The sequence below is a fragment of the Amyelois transitella genome, chromosome 28 (genome assembly GCF_032362555.1).
Source record: "Amyelois transitella isolate CPQ chromosome 28, ilAmyTran1.1, whole genome shotgun sequence".
NCBI classification, from domain to species: Eukaryota; Metazoa; Arthropoda; class Insecta; order Lepidoptera; family Pyralidae; genus Amyelois; species Amyelois transitella.
In genome coordinates, this window is record NC_083531.1 from 973845 (window position 1) to 988619 (window position 14775).

General features: G+C 37.7%; 2 protein-coding genes across 4 annotated transcripts in view; one reads left to right on the top strand and one right to left on the bottom strand.

Annotated features, from left to right (window-relative positions):
• Nucleotides 1–5: 5 nt before the first annotated feature.
• Nucleotides 6–12314, bottom strand: LOC106133670 (uncharacterized). Its single transcript, XM_060952287.1, has 12 exons — nucleotides 12070–12314; nucleotides 11650–11817; nucleotides 11146–11349; nucleotides 10393–10563; nucleotides 9843–9938; nucleotides 9353–9450; nucleotides 8514–8678; nucleotides 7134–7268; nucleotides 6160–6293; nucleotides 3623–3706; nucleotides 1898–2022; nucleotides 6–1485 (listed from the first exon to the last, which is right to left on the bottom strand). Exons 1-12 carry the CDS (start codon nucleotides 12244–12246, stop codon nucleotides 85–87), a joined length of 2958 nt encoding a protein of 985 aa, XP_060808270.1. The 5' UTR covers nucleotides 12247–12314; the 3' UTR covers nucleotides 6–84.
• Nucleotides 12315–13618: 1304 nt separating this feature from the next.
• Nucleotides 13619–14775, top strand: part of LOC106133712 (nuclear pore complex protein Nup98-Nup96) — a 68061-nt gene continuing 66904 nt past the window's right edge. For all 3 annotated transcript variants that reach the window (XR_009657460.1, XM_060952346.1, XM_060952348.1), the window contains exon 1: nucleotides 13619–13761. The gene's annotated coding sequence lies outside the window, so the exon portion shown is untranslated. The remainder of the gene's footprint in view (nucleotides 13762–14775) is intronic.

Genomic DNA, 14775 nt, shown 5'->3' on the forward strand with positions numbered 1-14775 from the left:
ATTTATATCAGTCGCTGGCAGGTTTCTTGAATAAGACTATAAAAATACTACCTATTCTAAAAGATTTTAGGTACAGGTGTGGTGCTATGTATCAAAATTAAACTCTTCATCACTGATATTATCCAGATTCATTCCAATTAAATTCTTTTGTCGCTCAGAAGCTATATTATTTAAACTTACTTGTTTTCGATCGACCATATCATTATTACCAGACACTTTACTATTATGGTCAGTATCTTTATCATTTAGATCAAAATTTTCTTTAAAATTAGACCTGTTGGTATCATTATCCGCATTCCGAGACATTTCAAAATTATTTTTGTCACCATTACCAATATTAACGGCGATCTGCGCGTCTAAAGCGTCCATTAATTTCATATCATCCATTTCAGTGTCACTAGTTTCATTCGCTAAGTTATGTAAATCTATTTGTCCGTTCAGTTTAGTATCAGAATTCTCACTAACTTCAGCAGAGTTAACTGCATTAGATTGTTCATTTATTTCGACTTGTAAATTAGAATCTTTTTGCGAATCACTATCTACCCTTTCATTTTCTTGTGATGATTGTGATTCTTTTTGACTATTTTCAGATTGATATTCTTCCATTGGTTCGTCTTTTTGTACTTCATGATTTTGTGATTCAACATCACCTAATTTACTATCACAACGTTCTTTCGTGTCATTATTATTAACTGTGCTATCATTAGTGTCACGAGCATTATTTACTCCTGTTGTGGTATCAATTAATTTAACGTTACTACTAAAGTCTTTATCAGTTTCATTCATTAAATGATCATTATCTTCATTGGAGTTGTCATTTAATTTACCATCACTACTTGACTCTTCATTTCTAAGTATGTTATCATCAGTTTCGTTTACCGCATGATCACTTTCTTTACTCTCATTTAATTTGTCATCACAACTAACACATTCACTATCATTAATTTGTAAACCCGAATCATTGACTTCAGGCGAAACCGTATTTCTGATCTTCACTTCACTACTATTACACAATTCGAAATTCTTCTCTGTATCTTGCGAATTTTCACTTAACAGTGAATCGAAAGCGTTCTCCGCATCAATCGCCTCATTCCTCTTGAACGGTCCAAAAATACTTTCAGAACAGTCCGAATCGTTTGCACTGTCATTTTTATTTAAACTATCTATTATACTATTAATATCTCTACTCATAACAAAGTCGTTACAATCATTCTCCATTTTCGATTTCCTTCGTCTCCTCGGCACTTTTCCTAGGAATTTCTTTGAGAATATAGTTTTAAGAGTTATAGTTGTGAGTGAGTCTATATTAGTTTTTCTTTCTTCCGCGTCAGTGTCCGAGTCATCGGAGTCCCAATGGACGTAATCCCGAGAGTAATACTCCTTAACTTCATCTCCAATGGCCACCATGGTATCGTAGCCGGTTGAGGGTTCAGTTTTAATGCGGTACCGGTATGGGTAAACGCGGTCTGGGTCGAATCCGAAGTCCTGAAAACATAATTATTGTTATAAATTCAAGAACACATGAAACAGATGAATTATCATTTTGCTTCATCACTTAGATTTCATTAAGAATATGAGGAGTGAGAGTTACTCGCTAGGATAAAAATTTTAATATGTGCCATGTGGTTTCCGGCACCAATATAAAAAAGAATAGGCCTACTCCATCTCTTACCCATGAATGTCGTAAAAGGCGACTAAGGGACAGGCTTATAGACTTGCGATTCTTCTTTTAGACGATTGGCTAGCAACCTCTCACTATTTAAATCTCAATTAAATTATTGAGCCAAACAGTTGACCGTGGCTCAGCAGTTTTGTCAAGACTCTGTCTACTCCGCATGGGATATAGACGTGACTATATGTATGTACAAAAATAAGTTTTTGAGTAATATATACTCACAGGATCAACTTCGGAAACATCATAACCCTCCCCTTTGACGTTGGTTAACAGTACGTCACACCGGTGCAGACATATTTGTGTGTCCATTAGCTGTTTCTCCACTTCCGGATCCACTATCGCTTCACCTGCAACAATATCATAGAAAAGAATAGATTTATTTTCAAAATTGGATACAAGGTATCTCACTTATTGACGTCACATAACTTAAATCTAATTATAACTACTACCGCTTCCAAAGCGCATGTGTAGAAGAAGCGGCGGAACAAACTACACTGCAGCATTTACATCGGACTATATATTACATATTCATTATATGTAGATCAAAAAGCTGAACTCTACCCCGCAAGGGATATAGAGGTGATTGTAAGTATAATATAAAGAAAGAAAGAAAAATATTTCATTCGATATCACAAACTATACAAAGTAACAGGATTTTACAATTTGGGCATTTTTGTGAATATCAAAAAGGCTTCCTCTCAGCATAATGTTGCGGTGTTAACCACAACACCGGTCTTACGAGGACACCTTTTTAAAAATTAAAATTCTATACTTACAGTCTAAAACTAAAAGATAGAACAAGCACATATATATGTATGTATGTAGGTTCAAATCCCACTTCGGCCATGTACCAATGATTATTTTCGAAGTTATGTACATTAATTTGAATACTAACCGATGTTTTAAGTGGAGAAAAGCATCACGAAGAAACCTGCACATTCAGGCAATTGGACGTGTAACCATGATCGATCCAATATGGGTAAGGTTCACCCGCGAAGGTTGCGGAGGTCAGACGGGAGTCGCTTCGTGTAAAAACCTGACTCACCCAATCCTGGATCCATGGTCGAAGGCATACCCCGGGCTCCTCTCCAGAGTGGTGAGGATGCAACCGGGACTATAGCCAGGATGAAGAATAACAATTATAATAATAATAACATACATAATATACAAAGGAAGTGTGAATGGGACTGTTGGAGTGGGAAGACCTAGATGAACGTATCTTGATTTAATTAAGGACGTCCTGGTAAAGGGTCAGGTCAAGAGTACCCGAAACCGCCGAGCTTGCATGAAGAGAGTTATGAATGTGGATGAAGCGAAGGAAGTGTGCAGGGATCGTGGCAAGTGGAGAGAGGTAGTCTCTGCCTACCCCTCCGGGAAACAGGCGTGATTTTATGTATGTATGTATGTATAAAACATCACGAAGAAACCTGCACATTCAGGCAACTGGACGTGTAACCATGATCGATCCAATATGGGTAAGGTTCACCCGCGAAGGTTGCGGAGGTCAGACGGGAGTCGCTTCGTGTAAAAACCTGACTCACCCAATCCTGGATCCATGGTCGAAGTTATACCCCGGGCTCCTCTCCAGAGTGGTGAGGATGCAACCGGGACTAAAGCCAGGAAGAAGAAGAACAATAAAGACATAGACATACATACTATACAAAAGAAGTTAGAATGGGACTGTTGGAGTGGGAAGGCCTAGACGAACGTACTCTTGATCAAATCAGAGACGTTCTAGCAAAAGCTGAGGTCAAGAGTACCCGAAACCGACGAGCTTGCATGAAGAGAGTTATGAATGTGGATGAAGCGAAGGAAGTATGCAGAGATCGTGGCAAATGAAAAGAGGTAGTCTCTGCCGGAGGGGTCTCCGGGAAAGAGGCGTGATTTTATGTATGTATTGTATGTATGCATAAATGATGGAATGAGAGAAAAAGACAAACCACTGACCTTTCTTTCTAACAGTACACGTCACTTCGTGTTTCTTCAAATTCTTCAGCAGTGTGTACGTGCGATTACACTTGTTGCATTTACCTGAGAAAAAAATTGAGAAAATAAATAAATATGTATATATACGGGACAAATTACACAGTTTGTGTTAGCCTCGAAGTAAGTTCGAGACTTGTGTAACGAGATACTAACTCAACGATACTATATTTTATAATAAATACTGTAGATAAACTGAATAGTTTATATATGTAGATAAACATCCAAGAGCCAGGCCAATCAGAGAAAGTTCGTTTCTCATTATGCATTGGCCGGGATTCGAACCCGGGACTTCCGGTGACACAGACAAGCGCACTACCGCTGCGCCACAGAGGCCAAAATTTGAATAGATTATTTACGATTGGTTCTAGTCTATGGTATAAGATCGTTGGTTAACGGCACTTAAGAATAGTTACTCCGTATCTTATCTATGGATGTCGTAAAAGGCAACTAAGGGTAAGCTAGTGAACTTGGGAATTTTTTTTTGTTGGCAATAGGCTAGCAACCTGTCACAATTTTAATCTCAATTCCATCATTAAGTAAAGAAATAGCTGGTGTACTGAATGAGGAAGAAGTTGCATAGCAGCTGAACGTGGTCTTCCCGTCTAAAAGACTGCTGACTATGTCTACCCCGCGAGGGATATAGACGTGACTATATGTATGTACCTTTGTATCAGATACTGAGTGCCCTTCAATATGCAAGGCGATTTACCAGACACCCTGTATAGTTGATCGAAGTGATAGAATTAGATGAATTTGATTCGAGTACCCACCTCCTGGACTACCATCGGGTCTCTGGCAGCGGTGACTGTTGGCTATGTCTACCCCGCGAGGGATATAGACGTGACTACATATATGTATCAGATACTGAGTGCCCTTCAATATGCAACGCGATTTACCAGACACCCTGTATAGTTGATCGAAGTGATAGAATTAGATGAATTTGATTCGAGTACCCACCTCCCGGTCTACCATCGGGTCCCTGGCAGCGGTGACTGCTGACTATGTCTACCCCGCGAGGGATATAGACGTGACTATATGTATGTACCTATGTATCAGATACTGAGTGCCCTTCAATATACAACGCGATTTACCAGACACCTTGTATAGTTGATCGAAGTGATATGTAGGTAAGTCACTGTATCAGATACTGAGTGCCCTTCAATATGCAAGGCGATTTACCAGACACCCTGTATAGTTTATCAAAGTGACAGAAATAGATGAATTTGATTCGAGTACCCACCTCCCGGTCTACCATCGGGTCCCTGGCAGCGGTGACTGTTGGCTATGTCTACCCCGCGAGGGATATAGACGTGACTATATGTATGTACCTATGTATCAGATACTGAGTGCCCTTCAATATACAACGCGATTTACCAGACACCTTGTATAGTTGATCGAAGTGATATGTAGGTAAGTCACTGTATCAGATACTGAGTGCCCTTCAATATGCAAGGCGATTTACCAGACACCCTGTATAGTTTATCAAAGTGACAGAAATAGATGAATTTGATTCGAGTACCCACCTCCCGGTCTACCATCGGGTCCCTGGCAGCGGTGACTGTTGGCTATGTCTACCCCGCGAGGGATATAGACGTGACTATATGTATGTACCTATGTATCAGATACTGAGTGCCCTTCAATATACAACGCGATTTACCAGACACCTTGTATAGTTGATCGAAGTGATATGTAGGTAAGTCACTGTATCAGATACTGAGTGCCCTTCAATATGCAAGGCGATTTACCAGACACCCTGTATAGTTTATCAAAGTGACAGAAATAGATGAATTTGATTCGAGTACCCACCTCCCGGTCTACCATCGGGTCCCTGGCAGCGGTGACTGTTGGCTATGTCTACCCCGCGAGGGATATAGACGTGACTATATGTATGTACCTATGTATCAGATACTGAGTGCCCTTCAATATACAACGCGATTTACCAGACACCTTGTATAGTTGATCGAAGTGATATGTAGGTAAGTCACTGTATCAGATACTGAGTGCCCTTCAATATGCAAGGCGATTTACCAGACACCCTGTATAGTTTATCAAAGTGACAGAAATAGATGAATTTGATTCGAGTACCCACCTCCCGGTCTACCATCGGGTCCCTGGCAGCGGTGACTGTTGGCTATGTCTACCCCGCGAGGGATATAGACGTGACTATATGTATGTACCTATGTATCAGATACTGAGTGCCCTTCAATATGCAGATGGCGCTACTAGTCCTAGTATATAGTCGATCGGATAGAGAGAAATGAGTTTATAGACGTGACTATATGTAAGTCATTGTATCAGATACTGAGTGCCCTTCAATATGCAGATGGCGCTACTAGTCCTAGTATATAGTCGATCGGATAGAGAGAAATGAGTTTATAGACGTGACTATATGTAAGTCATTGTATCAGATACTGAGTGCCCTTCAATATGCAGATGGCGCTACTAGTCCTAGTATATAGTCGATCGAACAGAGAAATGAGTTATATTCCAGTGCTCACCTCCCGGTCTACCATCAGGTCCCTGGCAGCGGTGTGAGTCCAGCAGCAGCTGCGTGGGGTACGTCCTCCAGCACTCCGGACATTTCTTATCGGGAACTTCTGTGAACGGCTTGCAGTCTTCTGTCTCAAAGTGGCTGTGGACGGAGAGGTTAAAAGATATTGTGACATAATTATTATATTTTATTTTTATTAAATATTAATTGATGACATTATTGCTAAATATATATTATTTTTAATTAAGTATAAATTAAGGTGAATTTTTGATTTTTAATTTATTATTGAATGATTTAAAATGAAAAAAAAAATGATCTGACTGAATTATTGTATGTCTTGTGAAGACAGATCACAGTGACACGAACTGTTTTGTATCATCTTTTCTACCTTTCCGCAATAAAGAGATTTGAATTTGAAATTGAAATTTAATAAATAAATTTAAACAGGCAGTTTCCATTGTCATTCACCTTGTGGGGAGAGGCTGGTGCACTGAGATACAGGCTCTGCTTAGTTCAGACACCATTCTCTCGCAATCTTTTGTTATATTCCTTACCTGTGATTTGTTTGTTTATACACTAACTATAAGATTGTAGAGAAAATAAAGAAATTTTTGATTTTGATTTGATTGTCTCTATAGGATCAGATACTAGAGGCGGCCAGCGACTTCGACCGCGTATGTATCTTATTTTCAATTAGGAATCAATACCGCGGTATCTCCGGAATAAAAAGTAGCCTATGTGTTATTCTGGGTTTTCATCTACCTTCATAAAAAAATTTAATCGTAATTATGTTCAGTAGTATTTGAGTGAAAGAGTAACAAACATCCATAAATACATACACACAAACATGCATACCTTTTTCGCTTCATCCACATTCATAACTCTGTTCAAACAAACACGGTTTTGTGTACTCCGATGATATAGACCAGTTGACTGTTTTATCGACACTACAATAGGTGGATAACAGATGTCGCCACTCACTCGTCGTATTCACTCAGCAGCGTGAAGATGGCGCCACAGTGCCGACAGCGGTACGGCTTGCTCTTGTGCCGCCTGTGGTGGGACAATCCCTCCTCGCCGGTGGAGAACCATTCGCCGCAAGGGTTGCATGATAATCTGTTTTAATAAATTTATATATAGGAATAATGTGCCCGAGCTTGACCTAATGACCTCTTAAATACTTGTGTATTTTTGACATGGTGTTGACATAATTTGTACAGTGGGTACATATTTTGTTTTTTTATATTTATTTATGTGACGAAATACTCAAAAAATTCAAAAAAAAAAAAAATCAAAATTTTTTATTCATTATTATAGGATATTATTATATCGCTTAATAATTGTCGTATGGTTTAACAACTTGGTTGACGTCAAATAAATTACTTAAAAACTAAGTTTACTGCCGCTTCCAAGGCGTCAGTGCAGAAGAAGCGGTAACAAACTGCACTGCAGCATTTTCTTCAACAACGTCAACTTCACAATACTCGTATTATTGAAATAATTCGTTTTACATTCATTCATGTTTTTAATGTGTACAATGTCCGGTGAAAATGCTGCAGTGCAGTTTGTTCCGCCGTTTCACACGCGCATTGGAAGTGGTAGTACCTATTTAAGTGATGTGACGTCAATAAGTGGTACCTTGTATCCAATTTTGAAAATAAATCCAAGCAAACAAAAAAAAAACAATTACAAATCTTTCCCATGGATGACGTAAAAGATGACTGAGGTAAAGGCTAATAAATTTAGGATTCCTCCTGTAGGCGATGGGCTAGCCACCTGTCGCTATTTGAATCTCAATTCCATCATTACAGCCGAGCGTAGCCATTCAGTCTTTTCAAGACACATCAGCTTTGTATTTGTATGGAACCAATTTGTATGGGAATGCACAAAATATTTTTATCATGCAGTATCCCACAAACATGCTATGCACGATTCCTTGACGAACAAAATTTCATCATGTATAGAGACCTAATGTAAGAATATACTAATTGGGTGCTGCAAAGGTGACAATATTCTAGTTATTGCGCGGGGTCTCGCTTCCGTGCGCATATAATCACGTCTATATCCCTTGCGGGGTAGACAGAGCCAACAGTCTTGAAAAGACTGATTCCACGTTCAGCTATTTGGCTACATAATAGAATTCAGTTTCAAATAGTGACAGGTTGTTAGCCCATCGCCTAAAAGAAGAATCCCAAGTTTATAACCCTATGTCTTAGTCGCCTTTTACGACATCCATGGGAAAGAGATACAGCGGTCCTACTCTTTATTTCTTTTGGTGTCACATTTAAATTTAAACGATGCTAAACTAAATTATTTATTTAATCAACTGACTTCAAAAAAGTAAAAAAAAATTGAACTTACTTGTTCGGTGTGAAGGTGACGAGGTGACACCTCAAATGCGTGGCGAGCCCCTGAGCTGACTTGCTGCCGGCGCCGCACACCGCGCAGACGTGCTGCGGGGGCGGGGACGGGGGGCGCTTGGGCTTCGCTTTGGGCTTGGGGGGGGCCTTGAGGGGGAGAGACAGTCTGAAAGAGAAGTGCTTTGACATTATCTTCATGTTGCCTTTGCTAACTAAAACACTAAACATATTGTATGTTTCTACTATATGTATATAGATAGATAGATAGATAGATAAAAACGTTTATTCAGTTATATACATAACGGCCTCTGTGGCGCAGCGGTAGAACGCTTGTCTGTGACACCGGAGGTCCTGGGTTCGAATCCCGGCCAGGGCATGATGAGAAACGAACTTTCTCTGATTGGTCTGGGTCTTGGATGTTTATCTATATAAGTATTCATTATAAAAATATAGAATCGTTGAGTTAGTATCTAGTAACACAAGACTCGAACTTACTTCGAGGCTAACTCAATCTGTGTAATTTGTCCCGTATATACATACATATGGTCACGTCTATATCCCTTGCGGGCTAGACAGAGCCAACAGTCTTGAAAGACTGAATGGCCACGTTCAGCTGTTTGGCTTTAAGATGGAATTGAGATTCAAATAGTGACAGGTTGCTAGCCCATCGCCTAAAAGAAGAATCCTAAGTTTATAAGCCCACCCCTTAGTCGCCTTTTACGACATCCATGGGAAAGAGATGGAGTGGTCCTATTCTTTTTTCTATTCGTGCCGGGAACCACACGGCTAAATACCTAAAATAAAGATATTGAATTTGAATTAACATAAAGAGATACTCACTTGACTTTCTTAGCTGGCACTCCGTATTTTTCAATCTTATTCTCTGAAAGCGGTTCCTTCTCTCTGGACCTCTTCGTTCTGCATGACTCTTCTTCAGTCTGTTACAATAAGACATATCAATTATAATCTACTGTCAAGCGTCGGCGGTCGAATAGGCAAGGTGTCCGGTTAAAAAGCGTTACAGCACAGGTTCAAATCATACCTCGGCCATGTACCAATGACTTATCGAAGTTACGTACATTAGTTTGTATACTAACCGATGCTCAATGGGCAATGGATATGGGTGATGTGACCCATCGCCTAAAAAAAGAATCCCAAGCTTATATGCATATTACGACATCTCAGTCTCCCTTAGTCGCATTTTACGACATCCATGGGAACGAGATGGCGGTGGTCCTATTCTTTTATTTATTGCTGCCGGTAACCACACGGCTGACATGATTATAGAATTGATTGTATGTACGTAATCCATAATAAAATTATACAATACCTTATATAATACTTTGACGTCTAAAAGCTCTTTGAGCTCCCTCTGAAGGCCTTTGACGGGTGGCTGTGACAAGTTCTTTGAAGTTTTACTGTTGTTCTGAGAATAGAGTAATCATACTGTTATTATTTTTTAATCTTATATATAAAATTCTCGTGTCACAAAGTTCGTTCCCGTACTCCTACGAAACGGCTTGACCGATTCTCATGAAATTTTTTTGAGCATATTGAGTAGGTCTGAGAATCGGCCTACATCTATTTTGCATACCCACAATATGCAAATAATATTTACTTATTTAAGAGCGGGTCTTTCTAAGGTTTTTCTTAAGGTTTATATAACTTAAAAGAAAGGCCCTAAAATAGGCCCTCTTGGTTCTAAAAATGTATTTTTTTCAAGACAATAAAGAATATTTATTTATTATATATCTATATTGAGGACGTCCACGGTTCTTCCCTCTGTTAGTATGGGAACGAACATTGTGACACGAGAATTTCATATATATAAGATAATATATATAACTTTTAACCCATATCGCGTCAAGCTAACAGTGTACCTTCAGAGCACTAAGTCTCCCATTGTCATCACTAGATTTTCTCTTGATACTAAGCTTAGTGTTGTCATCGCTGCCAGACTGCCTCGTGGCGCGCCCCCGCGGCGAAGCGGACGCTTGTTTGCTCGGCGCTTGGCGGGTTTTACGCGCCGCGGACGCATGTTCTTCTTCGACCTGAAATTCAAAAGAACAGTAAGGTTTCATAATAGTTAAACTTCAAAAATCAAAATTATATTTCATTCAGAAAAATAGGGGCAATTTGTAGGCCCTTGGTTCACGTTATTTTACATTTCAATAAATTAAATTTATGTCTAATGTGTGCTAAAATTAAAGCTACAAACTACATAAGCACTTAACCCGTCTTTTTCAAAGAAGAGAAGTGAAAGTTCTTCAAAATGATACCATTCCCATTGGTCTTTTCAAGACTGTTGGTTGTGTCTACTGGCAAGGGTTATAGATGTGATTATTTGAATGTATTTATTTGGGTAAAAATTACGGCCAGTTTGAAAAAGATCCTATTTTTTTTTTGGGAATGTTTTCTGGAGGTGGGTGTTGAGATTTGCGACACAGTTTCATAACTTCTGCAGATGTCTTCGTTATCTTATGTTACTTAAATTGTACTTGTTCTTCTTTCCAAATACAATATTTTTCATTTTCAATATGTAACTCTATCCTTACTTTAAAGTACTGATTTAATTTAATTTCACTAATACAGTCCACCTTTCCACAACAGGGACAATAAAGAAATTTTCATACCTTAACACCAGGCTCCTTTTTCACTCTAATATCTTTCTTAGAAACATTCTTCTTCACAGATTTAGATAATGGTTCATCATCTTCTATCTCTTTCTTGATTAGCTTCTTATTTTTGACTGAAGATTTTTTCGATAAAGGTTTGTCATCGTCATTGGCTGCGTAGATAGGTTCCGTCACTCCTAGTATGCAGTCTCCAGAGTCTGACTGGAACAAAATAGAAGTTAAATTGTTATTAAGGTTACATACACAAAATATGTTTTCAAGTTACTTGAAAATATTTAAATTAAATAATGCCGTGTGCCTCTCAGCACTTTAGAATAGGACACTTCATGTCTCTTCCAGGGAAGTTGTAACTAGCTAGGCAAGCAACTTGTCACTATATGAATCTCATTCAATCATTAATACATGCAGCTGAACTTGGCCTGTCAGTCTTTGGTTCTGTCTACCCTGTGAGGGATGAAGACTTTACTATACATATGTATGTATAACATCAATGACACTCACTGATGCAGTACTCATGATGATCCTTTTATGCGCTTGCAACGGAAGGCCGAGCCGCAGACGTGTTCGTTTGTTGATATGTCTGCACATCTCCATGAACTCGTAGAAATCGTTCACTTTGTCCACACACAGCTCGCATATGAGCGGTGGCATTTTGTCATCTTGGTGGACCTGAAAGAAATTATGTAAAACTGTTGTATTACTGAGATAATAACCCCTATACTAAATATTAAATTTTTCATTTATTTGGGGACAGTGGAAAGTTGCTAACGTGTCTCTAAATCTTAAATCTAATGATTTTTAATATTACCTATTGTAATTTGTTGAACTTAACCTACTTTTGCAAAGAAACAAATAAAATAGCTTCTGGGTCTGTAAAAACTTGCCTAGAATCAAATCGGCTCATATGAACTTAATTTTTACCTCTATTTGTAAGCATTCTTGGATTTTTTGTTTAAGTTCCACTCCGTTATTGTCCAAGTCAATAACATTTTGAACTATTGGCATTTTGTAGCCTGCGCCGCCTCCACACAGTCGACATGCTCGGTAGATCTCGTAAATAGTTTGTTTCTCAACTTTTGAGTTTAAGATACTATCCATTTTCACTAAAATATCATATTTCTATCAGGATATAAAACTGATAAATACAATGACGACGACAGATTGCCGCGAAGCAGCCATTAACTGTGTGTTGCCATTGTCAAACGGGCGCTATTAATTTTGCAATTTGTCTCGGCGACTTGGTGCAATCTTAACCAAATTGCTTAATGAGTACAAACGAATTTCAGATTAATATTTAAGATATAAGATACAAGAAGAACTATTCAGAAATTTCTATACAAAAACGTCTCCTTTGATGCGGGGTAAGGTTAACGTACACTAAGGCAATTTGAAATTAGTCACAGACTTAGAAATGTAAAGTTTTTACATACATTTAATACGCATAGCCAAGTCTTTATCACTAATGGAATGGACTGCACCAATGTGTGTGATTTCTGTGGGCTTATAGGCTATCTGAAGTGCTGATAGCATACTAGTCTATTTTAAAAAAATAGAAGCTTTACCCGCATATTATTATGCTTTCCGCACGGGAAGTCAAGTAACTAATACATTCTATTTATTTTACTTAAAAGCTGACGTAAAATAAAAGTGAAAATTATTGAATTTTAACGATTAATCAATATCAACTTGTTGAAGCACCACCTTGAGAAAAATTTGTTTATTTAGTTTAGTGTGTGTCTACGTTGTGCATACAATGGAATTCCGATTGTATACGCATTTGGTGGGATAGTGTGTTTTCTTTTTGTGAATGTGTAACGATCCATTCATTCATTCATATAATTACGTCTATATCCCTTGTGGGGTAGACAGAGCTAGCAGTCTTGAAAGACTGTCAGGCTACGTTCAGCAAATAGTCACAGGACATTGCCTAAAAAAAGAATCCCCAGTGCCCTGTGGTTCCCGGCACCATTACAAAAAAGAATAGGACCACTCCATCTCTTTCCCACACATGTCGTAAAAGGCGACTCAGGGATAGGCTTATAAACTTGGGATTCCTCTTTTAGGCGATGGGCTAGCAACCTGTCACTATTTGAATCTCAATTCTATCATTAAGTCGAGCAGCTGAACGTGGCCATTCAGTCTTTTCATGACTGTTGGCTCTGTCTACCCCGCAAGGGATATAGATGTGACCATGTATGTATGAGAAATTAAAAAAAACAACTTCCAAGTTTTAATTCTGTTCTAATATAAATTTTGCATTGTGATTAATCAAAAAAAACAATCAACATTGTGATCAATACTAATAAATTTAAATTCCAATTTTTTATTTGTGTAACATGAGTACAAGGTCAACAATATTACAATATTATACAATAATGATACAAATTGTATAATGAAAAGAGCCTTTAGTAATATTTCCGTGATTATTCATGCTGGCAATTCTGAATCATATGTCATGATATTGTATTGTCTTGTCCTCGAATGTCGTTGTCGGTATCGGTAATCACTTTGTTTGTCTAATTTTGTGAACTACAAGCATTTTGAACTTGAATATTTGTGATTAATTTTGTTTCAAAACTCCAGTGTTTGCTGTGAATTGTATATGGACTAAAAGTAAGTCATATAGCTTATATTAGTAGAAATGTGTCGGTTGTTTGTGTTACCCGACAAAGTGATAAAGGTACGGTACAACTAACCGTCACTACCTTTGGAAACTGGCATGCTTTCAGTTCAATTGTGTTTGGCTAAACCCCTATTTCAAATTGGGGTTTCAGGGTTAGTGCTCTGTGTACTATTTAAAATGCACAGCACGTAGGCAAGATACAATTATTTATTTTGTTAACAAAGTAATGAAAGACCAACAGGAGGAAGCATGGCTTTTTAATTCGGCCGGCCTAAATATTAATGTCAGATTTCTCGGTAATGTACCTTCTAAAAATTCATGATTTATATTTGTATATTTTTATAGGGGAAAATATAAATTTGACTCTGTTCTATTCAACATGATCCCTCAATATGTTATTTCAAAATAATCTGTGTCAATAAAGACTATTTGTTTATAATATTTTGAGGTTATTTCCTACATAAATTATTATGAAGGTAAACTTAATTTTACTATGGATTTTTAAAATATAATAATAATAATTACTATCCTCCCGACCCGTTATGTTTCTTCAAGTGGAGTAGCCCTAAATCTGCCTGTAAACCCAGATTCCCAGATTCAAAACCTATTAAACACATATCAATGATTCTTTTCTAAGTAATATACATTAGTTTAAATGCTAACCAAAGCACTTCACTGTGAATGGTCAAACTGATAATACTTTATGTAAAAACCTGACTTACTCAGGCAATATTTTAACCCGATTCTACTAGCATGATGGCGATTTTTAATTTTAAAATTTACGTACTGTCATCATGTTTGTTATTTAAATATTTATTTTTTATATTCACATTTATGTGTTTATTAAAATGGACCAAGAAGTTCATAAAAAATGGGTTTATTGTATGGGATAGCCCCTTTTATATTAACTTTATTGTTATTTAACCCTTCTTTGCATGATGATGGAAATTTCAATCATAACATTTAGTGAAGAAAAAAAGGTACTCAAAAACTGTAAACTTTAA